The sequence below is a fragment of the Ctenopharyngodon idella genome, chromosome 17, assembly GCF_019924925.1.
Source record: "Ctenopharyngodon idella isolate HZGC_01 chromosome 17, HZGC01, whole genome shotgun sequence".
NCBI classification, from domain to species: domain Eukaryota; kingdom Metazoa; phylum Chordata; class Actinopteri; order Cypriniformes; family Xenocyprididae; genus Ctenopharyngodon; species Ctenopharyngodon idella.
In genome coordinates this window covers 6,251,879-6,279,704 of record NC_067236.1, presented here as the reverse complement: position 1 = coordinate 6,279,704, position 27,826 = coordinate 6,251,879, and the positions used below count along the sequence as shown (strand labels likewise).

Genomic DNA, 27,826 nt, shown 5'->3' with positions numbered 1-27,826 from the left:
TAGCAACAATCGAGTCAGAGTATCGAGTGGTAAAATGTATGTGATTAATAATATCAAATCATGTGGTTTTGGATGAATTTGATGAGAAATCTTCTGTAACTTGGCAAAACTTGCAGGTGTTGAGACAGTGTTGATACAGCACTTTTCTAAAGCTCCAGTAATTTGACATATTTCTTCAGGAGAAAATTTTGAGAAAAGATGTTGTGAAAAAGACATGCTCCAGTGTAAGATTGTGTTTTTTGAACATATTCTTTGAAGTACTACATAAATAACCTTTCAGTACCTTTGTATCTGTCAAAGCACCATGGTATGATCTGATACCACTATCACTTTACATTTTGTAAAAGTGCCTAAATTGTAAATCCACATGAGCTGAGAAGAGGTTCTTAAATTCTTTCATCAAAATGTTTAATTCATTTAATGATCCACCCTGGTCCTGAGAGTTATAAAAGTATCTCACTGTATTTCAGTCTTGAGGTAAGATTTGATCATTCAGTGGTTCTGCAAGACTCACCTGAAACTCGAGTTAAATTCAGTTGCATGTTTAGTGTTACCAAGCCATTACTTGTGCAAAGCTCTTCCGTTCTGAAACTTGTCTTCACCCCTGTACTGTTGCGTATACAAACCACAGACAGATCGAAGAGCTTGCACCTCACCCAGACCCACTAAAACAGGCCAAACGGAGAGATGGGAAAATGCAAGCATTCGCATGGCATACTTGAGGGGCTTCAGGGTGGGTGATCTTAACTGTGAGTAATTCCTGCCCGTAAATATCGGCAACTGAATGACAGCCTGCTGGGTGGGAAGTCCTATTGTCTTTGAATAAATTGTCCTCACTACGGTAACCAGAGGGGCTGGTCCCCTCAAAGAATGTAAGCTGGAAAAATAGGCTCAGAATTTTTGTAGTCATATTAAATATATCTGGCACTCATTTGAATAGTGGGCCTTTGAAACAAAAGAGAGAGTTGAGAATTGGGGTTGTCCATTGTTTGACCACACCGTTAATGTCCCTCGCTTTTGTTCAGGCTGAGAGTTTGATGTATTCCCAATTGTTTTGTCACTCTCATTTGAGATCAGATCAAGGTCAGGCTGTTTATTGAAGCTATAGTTACTTGGGTTTGATTATTTTTGGGGAGGCGGAAACCACGTGACGCAGATCCACTGTGTGTCTATGACATCCTGTTCAAAAGCCACTGACTGGAAAAAACAACCTGCCTTTATTTAACCCTCAGTAGCGAGGAGAAAGAAAGACAGTAATGATAACACTCCTGACTATTGTCTCTCGCTCATGATCTTTTTCTTTCCCTTGCACCCCCTTTCGCACACAAAAGGACAGATTGGTGGTCACCACCACCCCTCCCGTGAGTGTATTGTGACGGGGTTCCTGTGTGCCGGGCTTCAGTTTACGGTGTGTTTGGGAGTATTTTTAGCCTGGCACAGGGACGCCTGCTACACAGACAGGAAAAAGGCCAGAATAGAAGGAAGTCCATTCGCCTTTTAGACAAACAATCCCTTCATCTGCATCAGTGAACTGTGGAAGAGAGAGAGAGAGAGAAGCAGAGAGAATGAATATTTCTCACATTCTCTAGTGCCACATGGTGTTCGCAGACCTTCTCACAGAATTTCACAATGTCGGGGTCTAGAGATCTAACTCATGATATTGGCTGTCTCATTATTTCAGAAACTATTCACTTCCCCTTTCTCTCTGAATATATAATGTTAGTAAAAAGTTTTAGCTGTAAACAGTTCATCTTTTCATTGCATTCCAAATGTATAAGCCAGAAGAGAAACAAATCAATTCAAATATATATAAAAATTTCAAGTATAAATAAAAATTTCTCTCAAATTGGGACCACCCAAAACCCCACTGCGGCCCCCAGTTTCTAAACCCATGGTTTATGAGACAAACAAGAAAAAGCTGTGTTTGTTATCATTGATGAATCTTCAAGATATTTTTAGTGAGTAAATGCTGACAGAATCTTAATTTTTGGTTGCACTGTTCTTTTAATGAAACTGTACAACTGTATTTTATAACCCATCTGTCATGTGCTGCAATTGCCAAAAGCTATATATTCAGTAACAGATTCCTTCCTTTTATCCAGATTTCGGATTGTGAGGGAAAGCAGTTGCAAAGGCCAGATGCGTTCCAGACTTTAGACTGAGTTACTTTTCAAATGTGTCATGAAATATCTGAGCTTGTCTAGTTCCTCATCAGGTCAGATCGTCCTCCAGCTTCAGGTCTTGATCTTAAAGAGATGTCAAAATGGACCAGTCATGTTCTGATTTTACAGTGACTTTTAAGTGGGTTAACATCAGCACGGCTCTTTAAAAATGGATGGTGTCGGGGAAGTTTCAGCTCAGTGTGCGGAACAAGTGACAGCCACTGCTTTATGAATTATACACATCGTTTGTTCCTCTGGATAATTACTTTGTTTTAGCTTTTTCATATGGCAATTTCACACAGACTGTAGTTCCTGCTTGGTCCCTTTGCAGCGTGTGGCAGGATGTTAGCAGCTGTTTCAGAAAGAGACTTAACCCAAAGTTGTCAAAAGGTTGTCAGTGTTGTTGCTTTTTAAGTTGTAAGCATGAATGCTGTACCTTCCAGTGCTGGAGAGTACCTGACTAAAAGTATGATACTACCTTTTTTTAGTAGCGTAAAAGTAGTTAAACTAATCTATTTGTAGCGTTCCTGTAGCTCAAACAGTAGAGCGCTGCGCTAGCAACAAGGTCATGGTTATGATTGAGTTCAGATGAAAGTATATGCAACGTGATCTCATGAGAAAACGTTTTTTTTTTTTTTTTTTGTAAATTGTGGTTCTACCACACGTACATTTACTTACGTTTTCATACACACAAAAACGTACAACATTGACGTATTTATAGCACTAAAACGTAAAAATACTTACGTATTAACAGCAAAAAAGCGTAAATCATGTAACGTAAAGTGTGAATGTATATGAATTCCCATGTATTAATATTAAAATCGTGGCTTTAATGATTTAACGATGTTTTTAGTCGAATTTATTGAAAGCAGTTTACTCATCTACTTAATATGAAATAACATTTCTGTTCGTGGCTTGTGCTGCTCGTTTCGGAGGATTACATAATATTAAACAAGACTACAATTTGAAACCTTATAAATAAAATTTCTGTAAGTTTAACCATTTTGTAATATTTAGTTTGTTTGCTGTGAGACAGAAGGCGTTTTCTCCTATGCAGCGACTGACAATACAACCATAAGATACACCAAAGCACAACATAAATTCACAAATCACATCCATTTTATTTGTTCGCTGTACTCCAAATCTTTAGAATCCATATGTTTGTAAGGAACAGATCCAAATTCAGCCCTTTATCCATCGATCTTCATCTTCATTCTCAGCAAGCTCGCGCTCGTTATGATTCAAATTTGAAAGTAGCGCCACCCTCGAGAAGCGTTACGACATGGTTTACGGCACTGATATCGAACGCTCATTGGTTCTCACCTGCTTCGGCACAGATTGCGACATGCCGTGTTTCAGTGGATTGACATTTAAAATGAGTGCGCGCCTCCACGGAGAGATGCCGGATTTATCATATTTTCATGGATTAATAAGTTAAATTCTGCTCTGTACCCTATAAAAAACTATTACCGCCAGAGAGGACCGTGACTAGAACTCATCATCATTTGAACTACTTTCGGTACCACTTTTGACATTTTCGCAAAAAATAAATTATTGTGATTACGCTTGTTTGTCTGTCATTCTTATATTTATAACAGGTAGTTTAAAGAAATGGTTAGTGGTAGGTGTAGGATTAGTGGCTCAAAATATCGTTTTAATGTTATATTTTTACGAAAATTGTCATCTACACATTTCTGTTCTTTATGTTTTATTCTTTTAACATTCTGTATAAAATGGGAAGGTTTAGGTTCGGGATGGGGCTTAGGGATCTTACATTTATCTACAAAACGATAAAATGGAAATTATACATATATCTTTATGACATGAAAGATTCGTAAATATTTTACGTTTTTTCGCTGTAAAAACGTAAGTATTTTTACGTTTTAGTGCCATAATTACGTCAATATTGTACGTTTTAGCACCTTTCTAAACGTACAAAAATGTACGTTTTGTGTCTTTGAAAGTTACGTATTAATACCTACGTATTAACAATGAGACCAGGCTGGTATATGCAATGTATGTCTTTTTGAATAAAAGCATCTTTCAAATTCATAGATGTAAAAATAAATGTCTAGCTTTTCCAGTAACAAGCTACTTTTTCCAACAAATAGCAGTGGAGCATGATCACGTTTATGTTATATCACTATAATAATATCACATTGAAACAAGCTGAAGCAATAGTCAAGTATGCTATATCTTACATTTTGTTAGTTTTACTAGTTCACAGTTTAATGCTGTCACCCTAATTGAAACCCCCACTCTTTTAGTGAGATAAATACTGCTGTGGTTGTTAAAAAAAAAAAAAAAAAAAAAGACCTCATATTGCGTCCTTAGTTAGCGGACATTTTGTTTGTAGCATGAGTAGCTAAAAGGCTATTTTTTTGACTGTTGTTTGAAGGGATAGTTCTGTTATTATTTATTTTATTTATTCACCCTCATGTTGTTCTAAGCCAGTATGATTTTATTTCCTCTGTGGAACATAAAATATTAGAAATGTTTCAGAGGCTTTTTTTTTTTTTTTTTTTTTTTTGTCTAAACAATGGAAGTCAATGGTAACCAAAAGTGTTTGGTTATCGACATTCAAGAATCAAGAGTAAATGACAGAATTATCATTTTTGGGTGAACTGCCCTTTTAACTACTTTAAACTATGAGTAGCTTGTAGTTTGGGAAGTCGAGTTTCAAAGTAGCTTCGCAAACACTGCTACGTTCTTATCTTTATCTATTCAAAACACTATAATTAATGTACTGACAGGATGATTCGTGGTTCAAAATTTGACTGAAAGATGTAAATCTCAAAAGTACACAGGTTGGGACCCTGATTTGATTTGGAGCTGCTGGTGGTGTTGTGTTTTGGGTTTACTGGGTTTATCTGTAGTAAATCAGGCTTTATAGAGCGACTGTCAGAGATAATCGGCTGTTGTCTCTGTGGGCTGCAGCTTTAGATGACCGTTTGATAATGAGGTTGTGGAGAGGTAACTCATTTACTGATTGCAGGTCTCTGGCATTGTGTGAATGGTTCATTTGAGTAAGATGGGTGTGTGTCTTTGTGTGTGTTTGTGTGCATGAGAGCTTTTCTTTCTGCGTGTGTGTATGTGCTTGTTTGCGTGCATCTATGCGTGTTTGGTTTTTGTTGTCTGTATTAGCGGTGGAAACAATGAGAAAGCACTAAATGTGTGAGTATAACGTGTGACAGTTCTGGAACATCAAAATGTCTTGCTGAATATTACTGATCACACTGCTGTCAGAGAAGAGAGATAAATCAAATTCTTTTTGTGTTGGTGAGGTCAGTAAATGTTTTGTAAGGACACTGTACATTTAAATTAAACTTGAGAAACAGCCCACAAAAATATAGTTAAGAACATTTTATTAAGTTTTAAAGCAATTCAAAATGTTATTGTTACAATATATACTGTAGAAGGAGGTCACATGACTGTTAGTCCAGGTCCATTTCTTTCTTTAAATCAGTGCCAACCAAATTACGGACAAAGGTCTAGACCTGGATTAAATCAGAGTGAATTTGTTGTTAATTCTCGTAATATACTCTTTACTTTTGAATGTTTGAAGAAAATAGGAAATGTTACTTGAGCAGCAAATCAGCATATTAGAATGTTTTCTGAAGGATCATTTGACACTGAAGACTGGAGTAATGATACAGAAAATAGGAATAAATTTAAATATATTTATCACTGTTTTTCTGTATTCTGTATCTTCTGTTTTAATAAAATAAATACAGCCTTGATAAGCATAAGGGACTTCTTTTAAAAACATTATAAAAACTTACTGATCACAAACTTTTGTTGACTGCATTTTTCTCCACACAAAACTGGAGACACAAAAGCTGCAGCATTATACCACTAAAAGTTGCATTTCAATGCACCACAGAAGTGGTTTAAATATATTTAAGCAGGAGTCACAATCACAGGAAAGTAATCATTTCAAAGAATTCATTTAGTCCAATAACTCAGGTTTACTTACTGTAACTCAGCCAGTGATTGTTAATATTCAAATGAGGTACTCGTTGTAAAAAGATGATGCATCTGTTTTTAATGATTGGTTTTTGTATCTTTTTGTTATTTGTGATTATATATGGGACAAAGCAGCAGCCTTGGATATACATTCAGCCTCATTGTAAAACATATACCATGTTGCCACCTTGAAAATTTACAATGAATATTCCTGGCAATTCATAGCCATACAACATATTGAATAATGTACATGTAAGTTATGATTGTTCAGAAATTTGGAAACTTTCTGGAATTTTTGTAACTTTTTGTCTATGATTCCTTGTCATTTTTCTCCTGTACTATAAAAATAAATGGTAAAAGGGACAAAAATACAGAATTAATGCTGTTTGTAAAAGAAATGCCTGCATTGAGGTTAAATGGCCTCCATCAGTCTTAAAGGATTAGTTCACTTTAAAATGAAAATTACCCCAAGCTTAACTCACCCTCAAGCCATCCTATGTGTATCTTCTTTCTGATGAATACAATCGGAGTTATATTAATAAATATCCTGACACATCCAAGCTTTATAATGGTAGCGAATGGGACCAACGAATATAAAGCTGAAGAAAGTGCTTCCATCCATTATAAACGTACTCCACACGGCTCTGGGGGTTAAATAAAGGCCTTCTAAAGTGAAGTTATGCATTTGTGTAAGAAAAACATACATATTTAACAAGTTATAAAGTAAAATATCTATCTTCCACCAGACCGCCTTCCGTATTAAAAAAAAGAGTACCTGACATTTTGCGTCATTTTAAAGTGTAATACTCCTTTAAAGTGCCCCATTATGCTTTTTAAAATATTACCTTTCATGTAGTTTGTAATATATTGCTGTTTGTGAGTGTATAAGGTCTGTATATGTTTCAGTTTTAGATCAAATGCATGACAAATTAAGTTATATTATAATGGGATTTTGGCAATATTGTGATTAAACTTTACCTCATGTAAACGCAATACTTCTATCAAATGAATGCGATTAAGCTCATAATTGTAGTAACCATAATCACATTAAAGTGGTGTACGCCGATTTTAATCATAATAAACAGGCATGTAAACACCTTAATTGCATTATTACCACTCTGACCAAAGTGCACGTGCTCGGACGTACACTGATGACATGCGTTGTTCACACAACTTCATGAATAAACTCTGTGACATTATTCTGAAATTTTCTTTGGTCCAAATCGCTAAACTCTGTCAACACAACAGCGACTTCAACGAGGGGGGTAATAATTTGGCAGGCAGTCGAAATTCGGCACAACACCAGTAACTTGCATACTGTATGCCTATCTGAGTGTGGTATAGCAATACTTATTAGCAAAAAATCAGAGTAATGAAAATTGCATGTAAACTGGAGTGAAGAGTTCTGCTCGTGTCATGTAAACATCTTACTGCAATTAAGACCTTACTCTGATTATGAGAAATAATCACATTATTGGTGCACATGTAAACATGTTGTCTCCTAAAAGAAAAAAATAATTCTGAACTGCCGAAAAAGTCAGCAATTCCAACTTACTTTTCTGTTACATACCTACGTAACATTGTAACTTTGACCCGCCCTCAAACACTGCTGTAGCCGAGGCCTGGAAGAGTTTGGTTTGTGTTGTTGACGTCAAGGAGAGCTATTTTTAGCACTGCAGATTCACTTAGCTTGCACTTCAAAAGGATAAGGACACACACTGAAATTGATACAGAAAAACTGACGCCATAGTCCCTATTAATATCACTGTTATCAAATGCTGAAGAAGCCTCTGGAGCTGAAATTAAGATATTGTAATAGGCATTTTGTTTTCCAATAACAACAGACTAGGGATGAACCAAAATGAAAATTCTGGGCCAAAACCAAAACAAAAAATTGTGGATGCACTCGGCCGAAAACCAAAACCAAAAATGCTTTTTAAAAATTATTTATTTCTTATTTTAAATTAGCTTTTTTTTTTTTGTATAATTGTATTAATATTAGACTTTTTAATGAAATTGAATCATTTTAATGATACTGAATTTTAAAAAATACAAGCCCATAAAATAACCACACTTTTATTGAAAGCAACACTAAAATTGGACAGAAAATATATATTAAATATCAATATATTATTCTTTATTCAGTTCTATGCAACTAATCAAATTTATCAGATTTATTTTTTGACCAATTATACAAAGAATGTATAGTCCTATAAAGCTATTATCACCAGAGCACGTGAGCAGAGCAGAGCGTAGCGGTGAGTGGATCAGTGAACGAGAGGGTAGTGTCATTTAAATTAGCGTTGCCCATCCTGGCTTTACCACACTACAGCACATTAGGGCTATAGCAAACAGAAACAAGTGTACTAGGAGGCTACTACATAGAAATTTCATGAAATTTCGCATTATTTGAGCAGACTTTGCTTTTCCGATGAGAATAAGCGGTACATGAGTGGAGCGTTTGCATGGGCCGTGCGTGAGCAATTGAGCTCCGGCGCACGTGCATAGAGTGGAATATTGAACGGAGCGTCACACCGTGCAGTAACAAAGACTATAGATATAGAAAGACGGTTTACTCCTATTAGTTAGTTACATTTTGAAGCCTAAACCAAGTCGTCAGATATAAAAAGCTAACAGTAGGCTATAAAGAAAAACCCATTGACTTCGGGGCAATGGAAACGGACGTCCTAAAATGCTAACTCGCTTCCGGGTTTTGCCTGCAAAAACACGTCATCCCTGAGGTACTCTGTTAGCTATGAATGGGAGAAACTGCAACGTGCAATATGGCGGAATACGTCCCGCCTTATACGTAAAAGAGCCAATCACTGATTGGTAAAGTCATTGCGTCACTGTAGCTGCCGTTCCCATAGAAACCGAAGACTCGCGATTAGGACTGCACATGTGCGTTGACTCTTCTAGCCTGAAAAATAAGCTTTTTTAATGCTATTTGAGCATAAGAAACAACATTTATGGGACAATTAATGTAAGATTTTGTTGCTGATTTGAAATATGTTATTTAATTGTGAGTTCACCAAGCAGTTTTTGAGATTTCAGGATTCCCCCTTTCAAATAGATTCAAATAGACTTGGTCTTGGATGGCCGAAATAGCTGCCCGGAGGCACTGCAAATATGGCCGCCATGAACAGACTTTCCTTGAAAGGGACTTTGGCAGTAATAACGGCTAGAGTGAGAGTGAAACCTGAGCGCTGAACACTGAGAGGCGGGGCGGAGTGGCATATATTTTCAACCATTTTTCTCTTTCGGCCAAAAACCGAAAAAAGCCCAATAATTTTCGGCGGCCAAAATTTTGTTGCATCCCTACAACAGACTTTGCCATCTGACCAATCAGAGAAGAGTAGGCTCGCGGAAAGGAGAGACTGAATCAAGAGAGACTGAATCAAGTACAGGTCTCTGCAGGACATTAATGATTGATGGGCGAGGCCATAAACAGAGGGGCGTTTTTGAGAGCGTTACCTGATTTGCCCACGTCAGAGTGTGGGTAGGGTTTTTTTTTGTTCCGTAGAGACCTCATACTCGACTGAATCTTCGAACAAACCGTTTTCAGACTCTTTGAAAAGTAAAAGGTGTTTGACCTTGGATGCATGTAAACGTATTGTAGGAGACCTCCAAAACAAAATTATGAACCTTTAACATAGCATAATAGGGGCATAATAAGTCCCATAGAAATGGTGATATGCTTGACTTCTGTGACCTTGAGGGTCAGTGGGAGGAGTCTGGGCTTTGAACAGCTGCAGTCCAGTTTACTGAGAACCCAATGACTTCATCTCACTACACACACACACAGATGTAGAGGGCAGCTGTTTCTCTCTGGCTGCCAGAGACACAGACATCTGCTGTATCTGCTTTTTACCCAGACATTCAGTCCTCCTTGTCCTGCCTCTTTTTACATCATATTTATAATTTTTTTCACTTGAAGTTCTGTTGTCTATTTATCGAAGTGACAAAAAGAGCCATCCAAATTGTCTCAGTGCTGTAATATTAAAGAACTAACACTGTATTTTTTGTTTTTCATTTTCTTGTTATCTTTTCACTTTTGTTATTCATTTTATGTCTCTTCTATCTCAGTTCTCAGATCTCATCTTCACTCTCTCTTTCTCATTATCTCTTTCTCACTCTTTCGCATTTGTATTCATCTTGTCCCCTGTTCATGTTCTGAGCCCTTCTGTCACTCTGATTGGCTGTGATGTTCTGTCATATGGCTATCTGATGTGCGTTGGTGTTTACAAACAGGCGTGGAGGACAGTGGGATAGTGTCAGTCAGCTGATCGCAGTCTGTTCTGCTAGAGAGGAGTCCTCCATTCCTTATAAACCACAGCAGCTTTTGGAAGTTATGCTTGACCCATCAGATTTACACTGCTGTCCTTAGTGTGAAGATTTAGGGTAAGTGAATAAAGAAAACATTTTGGTTCTTACGTGAGATTTCTAAAAAGCATCTCTGATCTGTGCTCACTCTGTATGCCGTTGACATCATCATATTCATCACATTCAAGTTCTGAGTCCTTGCGTTTTCTCAATGAGTAATTCTCTCGCTCTCTGTTTTGCTCTGATATTTGAGAGCTTCTTCAGTGCTTCTGCATTTATGAGAATATTAAATGGTTTTTGGGTCTTCATCTGTGGCAGTTTATTCCAGTCTTGTGCTGATAAAAGTAGCATTCCAGCTTTTTTTTACATTTAAAGAACTTGATGACCGTATTATTCTTTCCTGTGTTAATGTGTTTCCTATTGAAATCAGAAATTTGGGTGGGACATATATTTTGTGCCCTTTTTTAAAAAAAGTAAAAGGCAGGTGGTGGTAATAGGGGGCGGGGCATTCTCATTCTAGAAAGCATTTAATTGGACAAAAATATGTGTAGTGCAGGATGTAACGTGGATGACTGGTATGAAGTGCACTACGACCAAGAGCAAGCTGTCATTTATCCAAACGGCACAGGAAAACACAGAAAAAGGGAACAGGTAACACAACCATGTAACGTAAATAATACAGGACAAAGAACTTAGGAAAACTCAGGACTTAAATAGACAAGTGATGATTAACGTAACTTAGGAATGCGTGCAAACTCAATGAATTACCATGGAAACAAACTAGCAAAAGGGAACACAGGCAAAACAGAAACAGAACACAGAGAAAATGAAACCAAAACAGAACTACATGTGATATTACACTCCCCTCCCAGAAGGCGTGCCCTCGCACCTTAACAGTCCAACTGAGGAGGGAGGGTGGGGGCTCTGGAGGAGGGCGCAGAGCAGGCAGAGGATAGGGAGCCATGGACGATGACAAAGGAAAAGACCAGGGTACCGACAATGGTGGGAGAAACCAGGGTGGAGACAGGAGCAGGAGGAGTCTGGCAGAAACCCAGGGTCCAGCCAGGACGATGCCCCATGGAAGGGTTGAGGGAGGGACGAGCCATGGTGGAGATCTCCTCGACGAAGCCATGGGGTGGACGGATGGAGACAGAGCAGAGGGGAAGGAAGTTCAGTCCGCAGATGGAGAGCAGATTGGCCAAAATTACACCGCAGTCTTTGGAGGCCGCGACAGAGCTGTAGTGATGATCCCCCCAAGGTGGAACCAGGTGCAGCAGGAGCGACTGAGGGCCAAGGTGGAGCCAGAGGGAGGGAAGAGCCAGATGGAGCCATAGGGGTGGGGAGGCAGAGTGCAGTGGATGGCTCACAAGTCCATGGAGCAGGCGAGGGAGGGAGGAGCCAAGGTGGAGAAATTAGGGCGACGGGCCGAGTAGGAGTGATGGGAACAGTGGCTTGAGGCTGAGCCGAGGGGTCCACTTGCCTGGTAGGAGCTGGATAAATGAAAGCCAGAGGTGGATCCTCGCCACAGATTGGAGGCAGAGGAGGAGGAGCCAAGGACTGACGGGAGACAGCGGAGAATGGGCAGAGGAACTTGCTGAAGTTTGAAGAGGAGGTGGGAGAGGGAGGCTGGGAGGGATCGTGGGAGATGCAGAAGACTTGGAGCTGGGCGGGACCAGCGTAGACACAGGAGAACAGGAACTAGATGGGACCAGCTGGGGCAGGAGAGACAGGTTAACATCCTCTTCAAACAAACACAGCTCAGAGGCCAGCGGCAGCTCAGTAGTGGGAGTGTGGGCTTCAATCCATACCCTCAAACTCCATGAGGATTCCCTGGGCAACTCACTGTGTTGCCGGCTCACACACCTGGTCAGACGTTAGTCGAGGCTCAGGATCAGGGGCGATGTATGACTCATAGTAGACCTTATAGCAGACACCGGCTCGTTCATCGCGGCAGGCTCAATTCTTCCATGTGCAGTGGGCTCTGGCGTCGCGTCCGTGCAGCGGACTTAAATAGACACATGATGATTAACGTAACTTAGGAACACGTCCGAACCCAGTGAACCACCATGGAAACACAGGCAAAACAGGAACAGAACACAGAGAAAATGAAACCAAAACAGAACTACACGCGACACCAATATTTTTAACCATTTTCTATACAGAGTAAGACTAAATTTTAATATATTTAGAATTTTTGGAGTGTACATACACTACTGCTCAAATGTTTGGGGTTGGTAAGATTGCATTTATTTGATCAAAAATACAGTAAAAACAGAAATATTGTGAAATAGAATTTTAGAAAAGTTACTGTTTCTACTTTCTATTTTTTTTTTTTTTTAATGTAATTTATACCTGTGATGGCAAAGCTGAAAACCTGTGATTTTCAGCAGCCATTACTCTAGTCTTCAGTGTCACATGACCTTTCAGAAGTCATTTTAATATGTTGATTTGCTGCTCAAGAAACATTTCTTATTATTATCAATGTTGAAAGCAGTTGTGCTGCTTAATATTTTTGTGGAAACCGTGATACATTTTTCTCAGGATTCCTTAATGAATAGAAAGTTCAAAAGTATTTATATGAAATTGTAAGTTTTTAATGCATACGTTTTGAATCTTATGGGCTCCCAGCTTTTCAACAGTAGTGTATATGGACAAAAGCCATCGATTTGGAAAGCTTTCTCTTTATTCTGCCCGAACTGAAAGAGACCAATTTGTTTATAGTCATTGTAAGTAAGAAAAAAAAGCTGCTAAAAAGTCTGCAGTTGCCTATAGTAACCACAAACCTAAAAAGGTCAAAATCTGTTTTAAAGGCCTTTCACTGAAATATAAGAAATAATTCAGAAGGGGAAAAGTCTAATCTAATCAAATATTTTCTCAGGTTGGCAGCTTAAGGGATAAAAATATGCTGAAGAAGGATATGAGAAAGATTTAAGGAACACAGAGAGATGCAGTTCTTTTTGCAGAAATTTGAGGGTGTAATTTCTAAATCTGTTAAATGCATTAAAATTTATGAACTGAAGCATAGTCTGTAGAAACTAAATTTTGCTGACATCAATTTTTGTTTAATAGTAATTCACTACTAAATAATTAATAACTAATATCATGTAGCAATGTAGTTTATGCAGTTTATTATTGCATAGAGTTTGAGTCATAAATATCTCATATTTGGCTTCATGTAATGGTTGTGTAACTGATGTCTCTGTATGTGCTGGTCTGGATGAGGCGAGTCAGGACAGGTTCCAGCCGTCAGCACTCAAACTCACAGATGAGAGGGGTGAAAATTAGATCGAGATATTTATAACCACAGCGCTGGTCCCTTCATCTCTGTGGTCAGGGATCTCTTTTGGGTGCAGGTGTACTTTAAAATGCATTTCATGTGGATCAGGGTGGAAATGTCTGATGTTTTCGCAGCTATTTTGCACGTTTCATGTAGATTCCATCATCTGAAGTCGTACTTTCTTTCACCCCCTCACTCACCGGGGTCATTTATGACATCATGAGTGGCCATCTCCAAGACAACGGCAATGAATTCCGAACAGAGTTATTGACAGTAGCGCAAGTACCTTACTTGCCATTGAATCTCACACATGGCTTGTCACATAGACTGTTTTACTTCAAAGATTAGGATGCCAACTAAAGGTCCCACAAGATTAATCTGACCCTTCTCCCATCACAAGCAGCTGCTTAACCACTGTGAACGTTTGTTGTTGTTGTTATGGCTGGAGCTGATTTCCAGTGTTTTGAAGGTTAATTTGTTGTTGATCTTTTAGATCGCAGCTTTTCTGATTTTCACTGCAATAAAAATAACTCAAATCTCAAATTAATCTAAAATTAACACAGGAACACACACTTTCCTTGCCCGTTTTGATTGGATAGATAAATGACAGGAAAAAAACACACGTCATCCGGAAAAGTGATGTACGCATTACAACATACGACAAAAATAAAACAAAACAACCCAAGAGAGGAGACAGGTTTAGTGGCAGTGTGAAGGGCTAGTTATCCTTTACGTGTGGACATGAGCAGTTCATAAGCACTAATGAGTTAAGACACTATTATGTTATGTAAGCTCTTATCAGGTAGTGTACGTCCAGCTCTGTGGGCCAGAATGATGTCATGCCATCTGTGTGCAATCGTGATCTGTGATGTAGCGTCATGCAAACAGTGCTCCCGCGAGAGAGATGAAATATTGATAGCTGCCACGGGGAGTTCATAGAAGAATAAAGCAGTCAAACAATTCAACCTTAACACAGGCCTGTCTCCTGCTGTCATATGGAGAGAAGGGTTAGAGTCAAAGAAAAGAAACAGAGATGACCCTTTATGGTATCATTACCACAAATCCCATGTTTTGTTTGTTTGATTGTTTTTTTGTGGGCTCTATTAAACACGTTAGATAAACTATTTTCTAACATGAACCTAGCAAGGATAGTAGCTAGCAGCTAACCAAATTATTTTAATTACTAAATACCTAATATTCAACTTTTTTTTTTTTAAGCACAACCTTGTTGATGCAAATAAATATATAAATAAAAACTTTCCCTTTTGGGAATATGATGGGAAGATTATTAAATATTTTTTTTAATTCATAAATAACTACACACCCAAACTAGCTAGCTTTTACTAAGTGATATATTAATTTAGAATAAATTCTGAATTACATAATATATTTATGATTATATATTATATTTAATATAATTTTTTTGTTTAATTTAAATGAATTTCTTTAAGAATTTGTTTTTTTTATGTTTTAATTTTAATTATTTTATTTCTTAAAAAAAAAAGCATATTTCATATAAAATGAATGTAAAACTAAATGTATCATACACTCAGAAAAATAATTTGTTGAATGAACGTGATTTAATCGTAGCACCCATTATACATCTAATCAAATCAAGTAAACTTGGACTGTTTTGAATATTTTATATGAACACAATATACATTTGTAGATTAAACATGATTTTAATACCTCGTTGTAACTTCTTTGCAACTAATTGAATCAAAATGTTTGTATTGGGTTAGTCTAATCAAATATCTATCTTGTTGTTTCAATTAGATTTGTTTGAGATTTGTTTAATTCTACAATTAATGCTTCTTGTTTAGTCCTGTGATTTACATAAAATTCATGATGAGATGTTCTGTGTTGGTAGTCTAGAAGTGATACTGGTTTCATCCAGGGCTGTGTTTCCGAAAAGCATTATAAGCCTAAATTGATCGTAGAACCATTGCCCCCAACAGAGTTACGATCAACTTAGGCTTGCAATGCTTTTTGGAAATGCTACTCAGAGCACTACCATAGTAATCACTTAATTATTAAAGTGATATGAATGCTTGTTAGCAGGTCCTCAACCCAAGCACAAGCTCAACACTTCACCACAATGGTAACCCCAAAACTATTAACATAACAGAAACTTTTGAATACCAACATAATAGAACAGTAAACATTAAAAAGTCTCCCCATTTTCTCATCTTGCTAAAAAAACACTTTATTTCAACATTTAATCTCCCAGTTCAGCCCCTTTGCAAAGCATAATAGGAAGTAAAAGTAATGTTTGATTAACTCCTGGTTGGGTTACTTGATTGAAACATTTTATTTCAATATGAAAACATCAAGTTAAGTCAAAGAGTAATCATTTCAAGTCAATATAACATGAAGCAATCACATTTAAACCAGAAACCTGATACAATGGTGTCGAATCAAAATAAATTATTTAAATAAAGTGATCAGCATCAAAAATCATTTTTTTGAGTGTATTAAGTTTGACCACCTGAGGTTGATGATCAGCATTTTCTAAGGGTTACGCACTTGCACTTACTTTCTCTGACCATTTTTTGATGATGATTTGTTGAAAAAGATTAAAAAAAACAACAACTTCATGTCAGAGTTTTAGGACCTGTTTTGTACTGCATTCATAGAAAGTGTGAAAAAGACAAAGATTGGTCTTACAAACTTCATAGCAAGAGGTGATTACTGAACAGCATCGATTCATTCACTATAAAGCCCCTTGGTGTAAGCATGTGAAAGGCTTCATAAAATATTTCTGTAACTTTTTTTTTTCTTTCTCAAATTATTGACAGTGTTTTGTTTGTTTCTGCAGTGAGGCACAGAGTCAACTATTCTTCTGCTGAGCACATTGAGAACATTTAAAGGAGAGGAGACGTGGAAGAGAGGAGGAAAGAAGAGAGAGAGAGAGAGAGAGAGAGAGAGAGAGGTCTGCCTAATGGCAGAGAGCTGGATGTCCCAGTGAGGTCAGGTCGGACGGGAGGTCATGGGGTCGTTTACGCTGGGGAAGGCTGCTTCCCTGGAGCTACTGCTGGACGCCTGCATTCATGCATTTGGTGAGTGAACACAAAAATGGCAAAACCATCATTTTGTCCATTATTGTATACAAACTATCTGCTTGTGTATCAAGTACCAACAGATTTGCTCTGTTGCTAGATCTTACGTTTATTCATTAATTGATCATATTAATCACCGTTATTCACCACTGTTATTGGTCACATTTGATGGCATTATGGCTTACTTTGTGTATGATTATTAACCACTGTTTGCTTAATCACAGACAGTTGCTGATAACTATACTTAAAATGAATGAATTACTCAGCCTCAAGCCATCCTGGGTGTATATGACTTTCTTCTTTCTGATGAACACAATCAGAGTTATATTAATAAATATCCTGACACATCCGAGCTTTATAATGGCGGCGAACGGGAGTTTGAAGCTCAAGAAAGTGCATCCATCCATCATAAATGTACTCCACACGGCTCCAGGGGGTTAATAAAGGCCTTCTGAAGTGAAGCGATGTGCTTGTGTAAGAAAAATATCCATATTTAATAAGTTATAAAGTAAAATATCTAGCTTCCGCCAGACCGCCTTCCTTATTCAATTTACGTTGCATCAGTTACGCTTTTTCATAAGTTGAATACGGAAGGCGTAGGATGTAGCGTAAGCCTTTTGAACTGCAAGAGGCATTACAGATTGCTTCGTAAGTTGAATACGGAAGGCAGAAAGCTAGATATTTTACTTCATAACTTGTTAAATATGCATCACTTCACTTCAGAAGGCCTTTGTTAACCCCCTGGAGCTGTGTGGAGTACATGTTTATGATGGATGGATGCACTTTCTTCAGCTTCATACTTGTTGGTCCCCTTCACTGCAATTATAAAGCTTGGATGCGTCAGGATATTTATTAATATAACTCCGATTGTGTTCATCAGAAAGAAGAAACCTAGGATGGCTTGAAGGTGAATAAAGCTTGGGGTAATTTTCATTTTAAAGTGAACTAATCCTTTAATGACTGAAATTGATCATTGTTATAGTTTTTTCTTTTTAACTCTCGTCACTCCTCATATTAATTACTGCTCTTGTTATTAATCCATGCCATTGATTGTTTACTGATATCCTCCATTAGATTATCTTTGTGTTTTTTCTTATAGTATATTATTATTGTTATATAATATATCTATATTTCTTATAATATAAAATGTATCCCTCTTCCTGACTGTCTCTCTCTGTTATAGATGATGAAGGAGAGCTGCATGAAAATCAGCTTCCTCGAACCCTTCTGCTGATGCATCGCTGGTATGTGTCCTCCACCGAGCTCGCTGGGAAACTTCTGATCATATATCCTGTGGCAGTCCACTATGAGTGTGTGTGTGTGTGGTTTGTGTGTAATGTTTCAGTAGATATCTGTTTATAAGGGTGTGTGATGTTAGATCGCTCAGTTGATACCAAGTGGCATCTCTAAGGAAATGATGCTAGTCCAAGCTTTTCTTAGTCATAATTGCAATGGGTTTAAACCCAAGAAACCACTTTTTGTGAGTTTTTACGTGAAAACGTGCGTCAGCTACTTTCATGTAAAAACTCTTTTACCTTTCACTGTTTTACGTGAAAGTGTGCGTCAGCTATCATTCTTGTAATTAAATGCCACTTGAATTAATGTTATTGCAATGCAATGCCTTTCATTCATTGCATAGCTGTATAGCTCTGTGTGTATGCTGTATGTGCATATACGTACATCTATTCATGTTTAATTCTCCTTGACTCTCTATCACGTATCGTGACTGTCGGGGAGATGACTGCCAGCGGACACGACTGAAGATCTGTTATTTAATGAGGTAAATAAAAACAGCTTCCGTTAAACAAGATAAACAACCCTTTTATTCCCCATGAGCTTCCCCATCAGAAGGATTTAAGGTGTTTATTTGCATTGCTAGGCAACAACCCGTGGCAGAACATATCGTGAGGAGGCTATTATTTAGTGTTTTCGTTTTTTTTTTATTCCCCTTCTGTTCTTCCTCTTTTTCTCCGGAGGCTGCGTGACTGTCGCCTGCGCCCAGCGTGAAGAGTGATGATGTCACAAGGACAGGCATCGCTCCTTTAGACGGACGTTTGTCCACGGTGGACATTTTGTGTTTTAGCGCACAGCAAAGAATGAATCAGCGTTTCGTCCATCCATTATTCACAGAGCACATCTCCTCAGGCCACCTTTCCTTTCTTCTCTATTCACATCTGCCTGCCAGTTTTCAGATCTTTTTCAGATCTGTTCAGCCTCCAACAATACCACAAGCTTTCATTCAGGATTTCAGGATTTGTTTTTAGAATAGATTATTTAAGGCTATATAATAATCTGGGAATCAAAATCTAATAAACAGGGTTTTTAAACGGGTTTTATAATTTTGAAAACGTTTAGACAAGGAAATGCAAAATGAATAAAGATATTTAAGATTTCTGCACTATTTCTAGGTCACCATGTGAACTCTTTGTGATATTCTTGCACAAAATGTTCTATGGATCGTGTTAGAGAACATGATCATCAGGTTTTACACAACTTGTGGAGTTCATGCAGCTTGTCGTTAAAGCAAAAAAGGGAAAAACAAATACTAAGACATTTTGAAATGCATGTTTATGTATCAGTTTGACTTTTAGCTAATGCTTTTAGTTTTGAGTTTCAAATATGTATACTTAAATATAATACATGTTTATTATGTTTACATATATTATCAATGTAATTAGCAGTTTAAATCATTGTATTAAATTATAAAAAATGTGAAATAGACAGGTTTTTCTCTGATCTGATATGAAAGATGCAAAAGTAAAAAAAAGCACTTTGCTCTGTTTCCAATGCGCACACACCTGTGGTTAGTGTAACTTATCAGATATCAGTGTAAATTTTGAGGTGTTGTGTAAAAGTTGACTGCTGCTCTCATTGGTTTTACGAATATGGACTGATACACAATACAAACACCCTTCGGTTGTTACTGCATGATGTCACTCTGACTCATGCTGGACACACATTCCAGTTGATGTTTATGTTAAAAAAAAAAAAAAAAAAAAAAAAAGGAAAAGCAAGAAAAGGAATGTTTTTGTCTCAGTGCCCTTAGAGAGTCCGGCAGTCAAAAACATCTACATAATTAATGATAAATGGCATGCATCTGACATAAATACGCTTCATCCGTTCCTTTCTCCGGGGACTCGGTGAGAGTCACCAAAACAAAAACATCACAAAATGAAGGAGGTCAGTGTTTTGTAAAACTGCATCCTGTTGGAGGAAAAGTAACCTTACTTGATTTTAAATGTAGCTTTGATACTTACTGGATATATCCAACTGGGCTGGAGTTGCTGTGTTTCAGATGTTCCGCAGGAAATCAACTTCTTCCCCACATAAACAAGATCTGTGCATAGTAGTACAATAGTAATACCATTGTTTGTTTAATGTTAATAATGTTTTTTTGCCATGGTGCACTACTGATTTTTTTTATGTTTTGAAAGACATCTCTTATGCTCCCCAAGGCTGAATTTCTTTGATTAGTACCGTAAAAACAGTATATAAACCATAATGTTGAGAAATATTACAATATAATATTGTTTTCTATTTTTAATATATTTTAAAATGTAATTTATTCCTTTGATGGCAAAGCTGACATTCAGAAGCCATTACGTCAGTCTTCAGTGTCAATGATCCTTCAGAAATCATTTTAATATTCTGTTTTGGTGCTCAAGAAACATTAGTATTTTGTTTAATGCTTTGGGCATGTATACAATCTGTCAATTTTTGCCTAATTTGCCAAAATATTGTAGCCCATTGGATGCACAGCCTTTAATGTCAACAACAACAAACAAAAAAAACAAAGACAAAAAAAGAAAGAAAAAAACAAAAACAGGAAGAATTTTGTCTTCCTGTTTAAAGGAAGTTTCATTTTGTAAAATATCCTAACTGTGCAGGATTATATAGCTGTGGTTGCAGGTAAACAAATGAAGGCGATGAGTAAAGTTCCAACACCAAGTTTAATAATAATATACCACATAACAGGCAAACAGGCAGGAGCAACACACACTAAATGTAGATGTGACCGGACAATGAGTGCAGGCAAGGATACAACTTACATAGACAGTCAAAACAAGGTAATTAATCAAGCACAGCTGAAACCAGCAAACTCATAATGACAGAAACCATAGTAACCAAGGAGTGGTGGGAAAATGAGCAAAGGAAAACAGAAAACTAGTGGATACAAACTAAAAGTTTATGAATAGTAAAACAAACTGAACATAACTGTGACATTACACCCCCCTCCGGCAAGGCGCAACCTCTTGCCGTAACTGAAAAAGAACATAGAGAGGGATGGAGGGAGTTTTGGAGGCGGACAAGGATGTGGCGAAGGGATCATAACAGGAGGTGGTGACAGAGAAATGGTGGCAAATGGACGACGACGATTCCCTGGGCGGTGATGATGGAAAAAGCCAGATGGTGCAGACCAGAGCCCAGCAGTGACGAGAGCCCACGGTGGAGTTGATGGAGGGTGGAGCCAAGATAATGTTGTGGCTGACGACAGCTGGGGGTTGACTGAAGGAGACGAGGCCGATGGATCCATAGGCGCAGACAGAGTGCCGATGGAACTGAGCGAAATTGCTGGCACTGGAGACCTAGGCGATGCTGCGGCGACGAGCGTCAGAGGCAGAGCCGAAGTACCCGAGGACTGAGGTGATGGCGGTGTGCCCAAAGACCAAGGTGTACCTGATAGGAAGGAGGAATCCGCTGTAGCCATAGGGGTGGTGGGACGGGGGCAGCGGACGGCCCGTAAATCCGTGACGGAAGTAGAGTGACCAAGGAGGAGCCAGTGGGATGAGTGAACCCGGTGGAGCCGCAAGAGCCGAAAGGTCAACAGGTCAAGATAGAGCGAAGGGATTGGAGGCTGGAGGCGGAGCCACAGGCGATGCTGGTGGTTGCACGACCTGAGGCTCAATGCCACAGCAAGGCGAAAGACTGCAAGCATCCAGCAGTGGGGCTGGAGGACTGGCTGAGCTCTACGGTGATGGCGACAACAGGAAATTTGATGGGAACTTGACGGGAAACATGGAGCCCGTCCACACGGAGACGTGTTTAGATGTATATGTAAATTTTTTGTATCATATTGGCGTTTCGTCCTGACGGATTCTGCGTTTTGGGATCTTGAAACCACTATTTTTTGAAACCGGGTCCCAAAGTGGATAAATCTGAAAATGACACCCTTGCGTTTTCATGTGTACAGCCAATCCTTACATTTTGTGAAACGATGATGTCATCACCCCACGTCTCGACTCTAGTCAGACACCGCTACGTCACTTAACAGCAACAACAAAAACAATGGCGGACATGCTTGTGTTTGTGCCGCAGAAGCTACTGAGCCTATTAGCTTTACTAAAGTAAAGCTTTATTATTAAGCTTTACTAAAGTTTGTATACATCGTGCAAGGTTCATGCGCATGCTCCAAGTCTTATTCTCCGTTTTTAGTGTATCTTTGTGGCAGAATTACAGTGCCACATACTGATCTGGCATGTATACTACATCGTTTTGAGTCGGTTTTCAGTGGTTTCGTGTGTACGCAGATATTTCTTGAGACAAGGAAAAAAAAGGTCTGATAGAGAAAGCTCTGGCTTCGTGTAGATGTGGCGTTGATTACTGTAGGTAAGACACCATCCATAAAACTCTCAATGCTGTCATTAAACAGCGATGATGAAGAATAAACAGATAAATCACAGTCCATATCGATCTTACTGCTTTCTAGAAGCAGTGATGATGGAGGCTCAACAGAAAAGTCATAATCCATACAGAGTTCTGTGCTGTTTAGAAACAGCGATGATGAAGAAAGTACCGGTTGGGATAGGGTGGGAGCCAATATCTCTGTTTCCCAGTCAATCAGCTAGTCCTCATTGTCCACATTCACTACTCCTTCAGCCGCTGATGTCGCGGGCTCAGACCCCTAGTCAGACTCACTGTGGGGCTCCTCTTCCAGGGCAATGGTATGTGCTGTCTTCTCATTGGGTTCTGGCTCACTCATCGCGGTGGGTGGTCCCTCTCCATCTGCGGGGGGCTCATACAAATTCTCTGCGGTCGATGGCCGTGATTCAGGCTCTGGGTCTGGCTGTGCTCTAATGATGGCCTCCCTCCAGTTAAGTCCAGAGGTATCTGGGAAGTCAATGGGATGGTAATAATTAGCCCCAATCCAGAACAAAGACTTCAGGGTCTCGTCATCAAATTGGACTGGTGATGGCAAGATGGCAAAACTCCTCTGTGTAAGTGAAAAATAGTGGCTCTTACGAGCCACTGCAGCAAACCTCGCTGCGTATGCACATGTGCACTGAAACCAACAAAGTCATCTGTCACGGGTGGTTGCAGGTAAACAGACGATGAATAAAGTTCCAACACCAAGTTTAATAATAATATTCCACAAAACAGGTAAACAGGCATGATCAACACGATAATTAATTAATTAACCACAGCTAAAACCAACAAACTCATAATGACAGGAGCCATAGTAACCAAGGAGTGGTGGGAAAATGAACATTGCTGCATATAAATATGGTAACCCTTACATCAAAAGTATTATCTTATGCCACCTCAGTACCTTTTTGTAAGGGTAAGATGTGTTTAATACAGACAGTAAACCAACAAAAATGTTTGCAGAGTCGTGAGCTGTTTCTATGTTTTGCGTTTGTGGTCTAGACGAACTGTGCTTCAAGGTCACGTTTCCCCACAAGTAAGCATGGTGATGATGTGTTTGAACATTTTCTCAAGGCTGCAGTTTCAGATGTTACCTGACAACAAACTGAATTATACATGGCAGTTAGAACAGCACTGATAGGAGCTTCTGTTTTAAAAACAATGTGATTGGACAAGCAATACATCAATCTGCTGTTACAACAGCAGGTTGGCTTTTTTTTTTTTTTTGGCTGAAATGTTAATGAGTTCAACTGGAGTAGACAAAAATATAAAAAGTTTCTCTTAAATATGGAGAACCATTTGTACATTTTAATAAACACCATGTGTTTAGCCACTACAATCAAAGTCCAATGTAATTTACAGTTTTCAAACCTGTGTGTGTAGGTACTGGATAGCTGAATTCCCTGCAGAGTTTGATCTGGATCTAGGTTTGATCCGCCTTACAGAAGAATTTCGAGATGCAGCCGCTCAGCTGGGTGGTGACGAGCACATTAAACTACTTGACATTTCTACAATGTGAGTGTCATTGCAACACACAAACACTCACAGCGTGCTGATCACTGACTGTGTCATTACTATTGACCTATTTGGCTTTAATCATGACTACCGTTTTGATTGAAATGAAAATACATTGCTATAAAATCAAATGTTGCCCTTTTATGGAATAATAACTTGACACTAATGAGTGTGTGTTTTAATCACTGATTCAGATTATGTGGAAATGATTGCATAGAGCATTAGGCACCTGTCACTTGTCCTTTGTCACTAATTAACACTGAATGGCATCTTAAATTTCACACATTATAATTCATGAAATTATTTCATGATTATCTTCTGTGATTATGACAGATGTCTTGTTGTATCTGGGTAATGAGCTTAAACTGTTTTTTTGGGTTTTTTTTGTAGCCTACAGTGTGACTTTATATAGAAGAAGTTCCAATTTTTTCTTAATATTGCTTTCAATTAACATTGTTATTGTTATTTTTAGAGAATATTATATAATAATCCTGAAATAAAACAGATTTAATGAATTGTGTAGTGATACACTATGAATGAACAGTGAAAACATGTTTGTCTCTTCAGCCCCTCGTATGACTGGATGCGTAAACTGACTCAGCGAAAGAAGCAGGTGAAGAAGGGCAAAGCGTCACTGCTGTTTGATCACCTGGAACCCATTGAGTTGGCCGAACACCTCACCTTCTTAGAGTACAAGTCCATCAGGAGGATATCGGTTAGTGTGCACAGTGGAAATGGAAAAATAGAGTGTTTATTTCACCTGGGAAAGCCAGCAGCTGTAGAGGACTTACGTCAGTAAAGATAATGCGTGTGTGTATGTGTGTGTGTGTGTGTGTGTGTTTGTGATATACAAAGAAAAAGACTATGCATATGAGAACACACTTTAGTTCTCTTATCAGCTCTGCTGATTTTTTCCATCATCCTGCATTGTTATTCTTAGCAGCTAACACTCAAGTATTTTTTTTTTTAGTTAACAAACTTCCTTCCTTTATCTACTGCTCCCTTCTAAATCAGTGTTAAGCTTTGGAAAAATAATATGATAAAAACTCTTTAAAAAGCAATGGACTGACCATTTAATTAAATATATTTATTCACTCAGTGATATGTTGTAACTTTGGCATTCTGTACCTTTACTAGTTGCAAAAAGTAGCTTGTTACTGGAAAAGTTGTGCTTCTTTGGAAACAGCTCTCATGTGACTGAAAAATGGGGGGGGTCAGACATTTGTACTGGCTTTGTATAAGGGTTAGTTCACCCAAAAATGAATTTTCTGTCATTAATTACTCACCGTCATGTTGTCCCAAACCTGTAAGACCTTCGTTTATCTTCGGAACACAAATTAAGATATTTTTGATGAAATCTAATGGTTTCTAAACCACACATAGGCAGCAACGTCATTGCACCTTTTTGAGGTCCAAAAAGTCCACATGACTACAGTGGATCAACATTAATGTTATGAAGCGATTAATTATGCGCAAAAACAAAACAAAAATAATGACTTTATTCAACAATTTCTTCTCTACCCTGTCAGTCTCCTACGCTGTTGACGTAGTGAACGCAGTTCAGCGTTTCCGTGTTCCTGCGTCAGCATCACTGGTATGCTCACGTTTACACTGTCAGCCAATACTGAGCCGGCGTTCGGACGTAAAAACACGGAAACGCTGCACTGCATTCACTACGTCAACAGCTTAGGAGACTGACAGGAAAGAAAACAAATTGTTGAATAAAGTTATTTTTGTTTTGTTTTTGCTCACAAAAAGTATTCTCGTCACTTCATAACATTAAGGTTGAACCACTGTAGTCACATGGACTATTTTAACGACGTCTTTATTACCTTTCTGGACCTCAAAAGGTGCAATGATATTGCTGCCTATGTGTGCTTCAGAAACAGATATTTCATCCAAAATATCTTAATTTGTGTTGTGAAGATGAACGAAGGACTTATGGGTTTGGAACGATATAAGGGTGAGTAATTAATGACAGAAATCCCCCCCCCCCCCCCCCCCCCCCCAAAAATAAATAAATAAATAAATAAATAAATAAATAACTAAGTATGAATATGTCTCAATATGTGTTTGTCCTCAGTTCACAGATTACCAGAGTTATGTGATTCATGGCTGTCTAGTAGATAACCCCACATTAGAGCGCTCCATCGCTCTGTTTAATGGGATCTCTCAGTGGGTTCAACTGATGGTTCTTAGTAAACTCACCCCTCAGCACAGAGCAGAGGTCATCAACAAATACATCCATGTTGCACAGGTAAGAACATACATTTATCTTCATGTCTGACAAAAACACATTTAAGTAATTCAAAATTAGTAATAGAAGCAGACCAGAGATAATCTAGCCTATTATCTAAGTTGATGAAAGTTTATTAGACTGTCTAAAAAGGATTGTAATATTCCTAAATCATTAATACAATATATAATAACACCGGAGCAAGAAATAAATAAAACATATGAAAGTAAATCAAAGTGCAGGAAATGCAACTAAATGTAATGTAATGTAAGGTGATGAAGCCCATGAAATGATTGAATAACTCATTACGAAAATAAATGCATACTGAGTAACACACTGATGCGAGACGCTGTCTAACTGTACATTGATTTACGCAAATGCGAGACCCTTCACCCAGCAAACCAGGTTCTGTTAGTGCATTCTGAAAGCAGCTAGATGACATTTCCAGGCCCTTTGATATGTTAATGTCTGCCAGGGAAAGAGTGCGAGAAAGCCGCCTGCCTGCTCTCACGCCACCGGGGGTGTATAAAACGCCTCTATTGTGAAGAGCACCCAGGCATCCCTTCGGTACAAAGCTTGTGCTTTTAGTATCTGTTTTAAGGCCTGCTGGGCATGATCCATGTCAGCTAATAGATGTTAAGTGTCGAGCTGTCGAGTTGCTGGAGCTCCAGTAATAAAGGAGAGCTGTGCTTTTATGAGATCAGCCAGCACTTGTGCAATTATGTTGTAAATGAAAAACCCTAGTTCATATGTGAACTAATGGATCAAATCTATCTATCTATCTATCTATCTATCTATCTATCTATCTATCTATCTATCTATCTATCTATCTATCTGTCTATCTGTCTATCTGTCCGTCCGTCCGTCCGTCCAACTGTCTATTTATTTGTCTGTCTATCTATCTGTCTGTCTGTCTATCATCTGTCTGTGTCTGTCTGTCTATCTATCTATCTATCTATCTATCTGTCTGTCCATCTATCTAGCCATCTGTCTGTCTATCTTCTATCTATCTATCTATCTGTCTGTCTGTCTGTCCAACTGTCTATCTATTTATCTGTCTGTCTGTCTATCTGTCTGTCTATCGTCTGTCTGTCTGTTCAACTGTCTATCTATTTATCTGTCTGTCTGTCTATCGTTTGTCTGTCTGTCCATCCTTAGTCTGTCTGTCTGTCCATCTATCTAGCTATCTGTCTGTCTAACGTCTGTCTGTTTATCTGTCTGTCTATCTATCGTCTGTCTGTCTGTCCATCTATCTAGCTGTCTGTCTGTCTGTCTATCTATCTATCTATCTATTGTCTGTCTAATGTCGCACTCCATTAGGAGTGAAGATACGCTGGAAGCTGTCACAAGCAGACAGTGTAAAGTTTACACACTTTATTAGGGATGAAGAGACGCTAGGAAATCCAGTGTTGCTACTAGTGTAAAATCACAAATCGATTCTCTCAGACTCTTTCATTCAGATAGGGACACCCAGAATTTAGCAATAATTTTAATAATTTTTAATCTCTGTTTTTATTATTATTTTTATTTCTTATGCATCTGTTGTGATTATTTTATGATTATTTTAATTTCTTTTTATGTAAACACTTTGAAAATTACCATTATGTATGAAATGTGCTATATAAATAAACTTGCATTGCCTTGC

The 27,826-nt window shown here is 38.3% G+C and overlaps 1 protein-coding gene across 2 annotated transcripts in view; it reads left to right on the top strand.

Moving 5' to 3' along the window:
• rasgrp3 (RAS guanyl releasing protein 3 (calcium and DAG-regulated)) overlaps positions 1-27,826 on the top strand; it is a 45,204-nt gene that overhangs the window by 4,456 nt on the left and 12,922 nt on the right. Inside the window, exons 1-7 of one of the 2 annotated variants that reach the window (XM_051867649.1) lie at positions 10,391-10,529; positions 16,547-16,787; positions 17,971-18,073; positions 18,505-18,567; positions 23,814-23,945; positions 24,513-24,660; positions 26,029-26,202. In XM_051867649.1, coding sequence (XP_051723609.1) covers positions 16,718-16,787; positions 17,971-18,073; positions 18,505-18,567; positions 23,814-23,945; positions 24,513-24,660; positions 26,029-26,202 — 690 coding nt within the window. In that variant the 5' untranslated portion in view covers positions 10,391-10,529; positions 16,547-16,717. Of the gene's footprint in view, positions 1-10,390; positions 10,530-16,546; positions 16,788-17,970; positions 18,074-18,504; positions 18,568-23,813; positions 23,946-24,512; positions 24,661-26,028; positions 26,203-27,826 lie in introns of those variants that run through there. The other variant, XM_051867648.1, reaches the window with a different exon arrangement.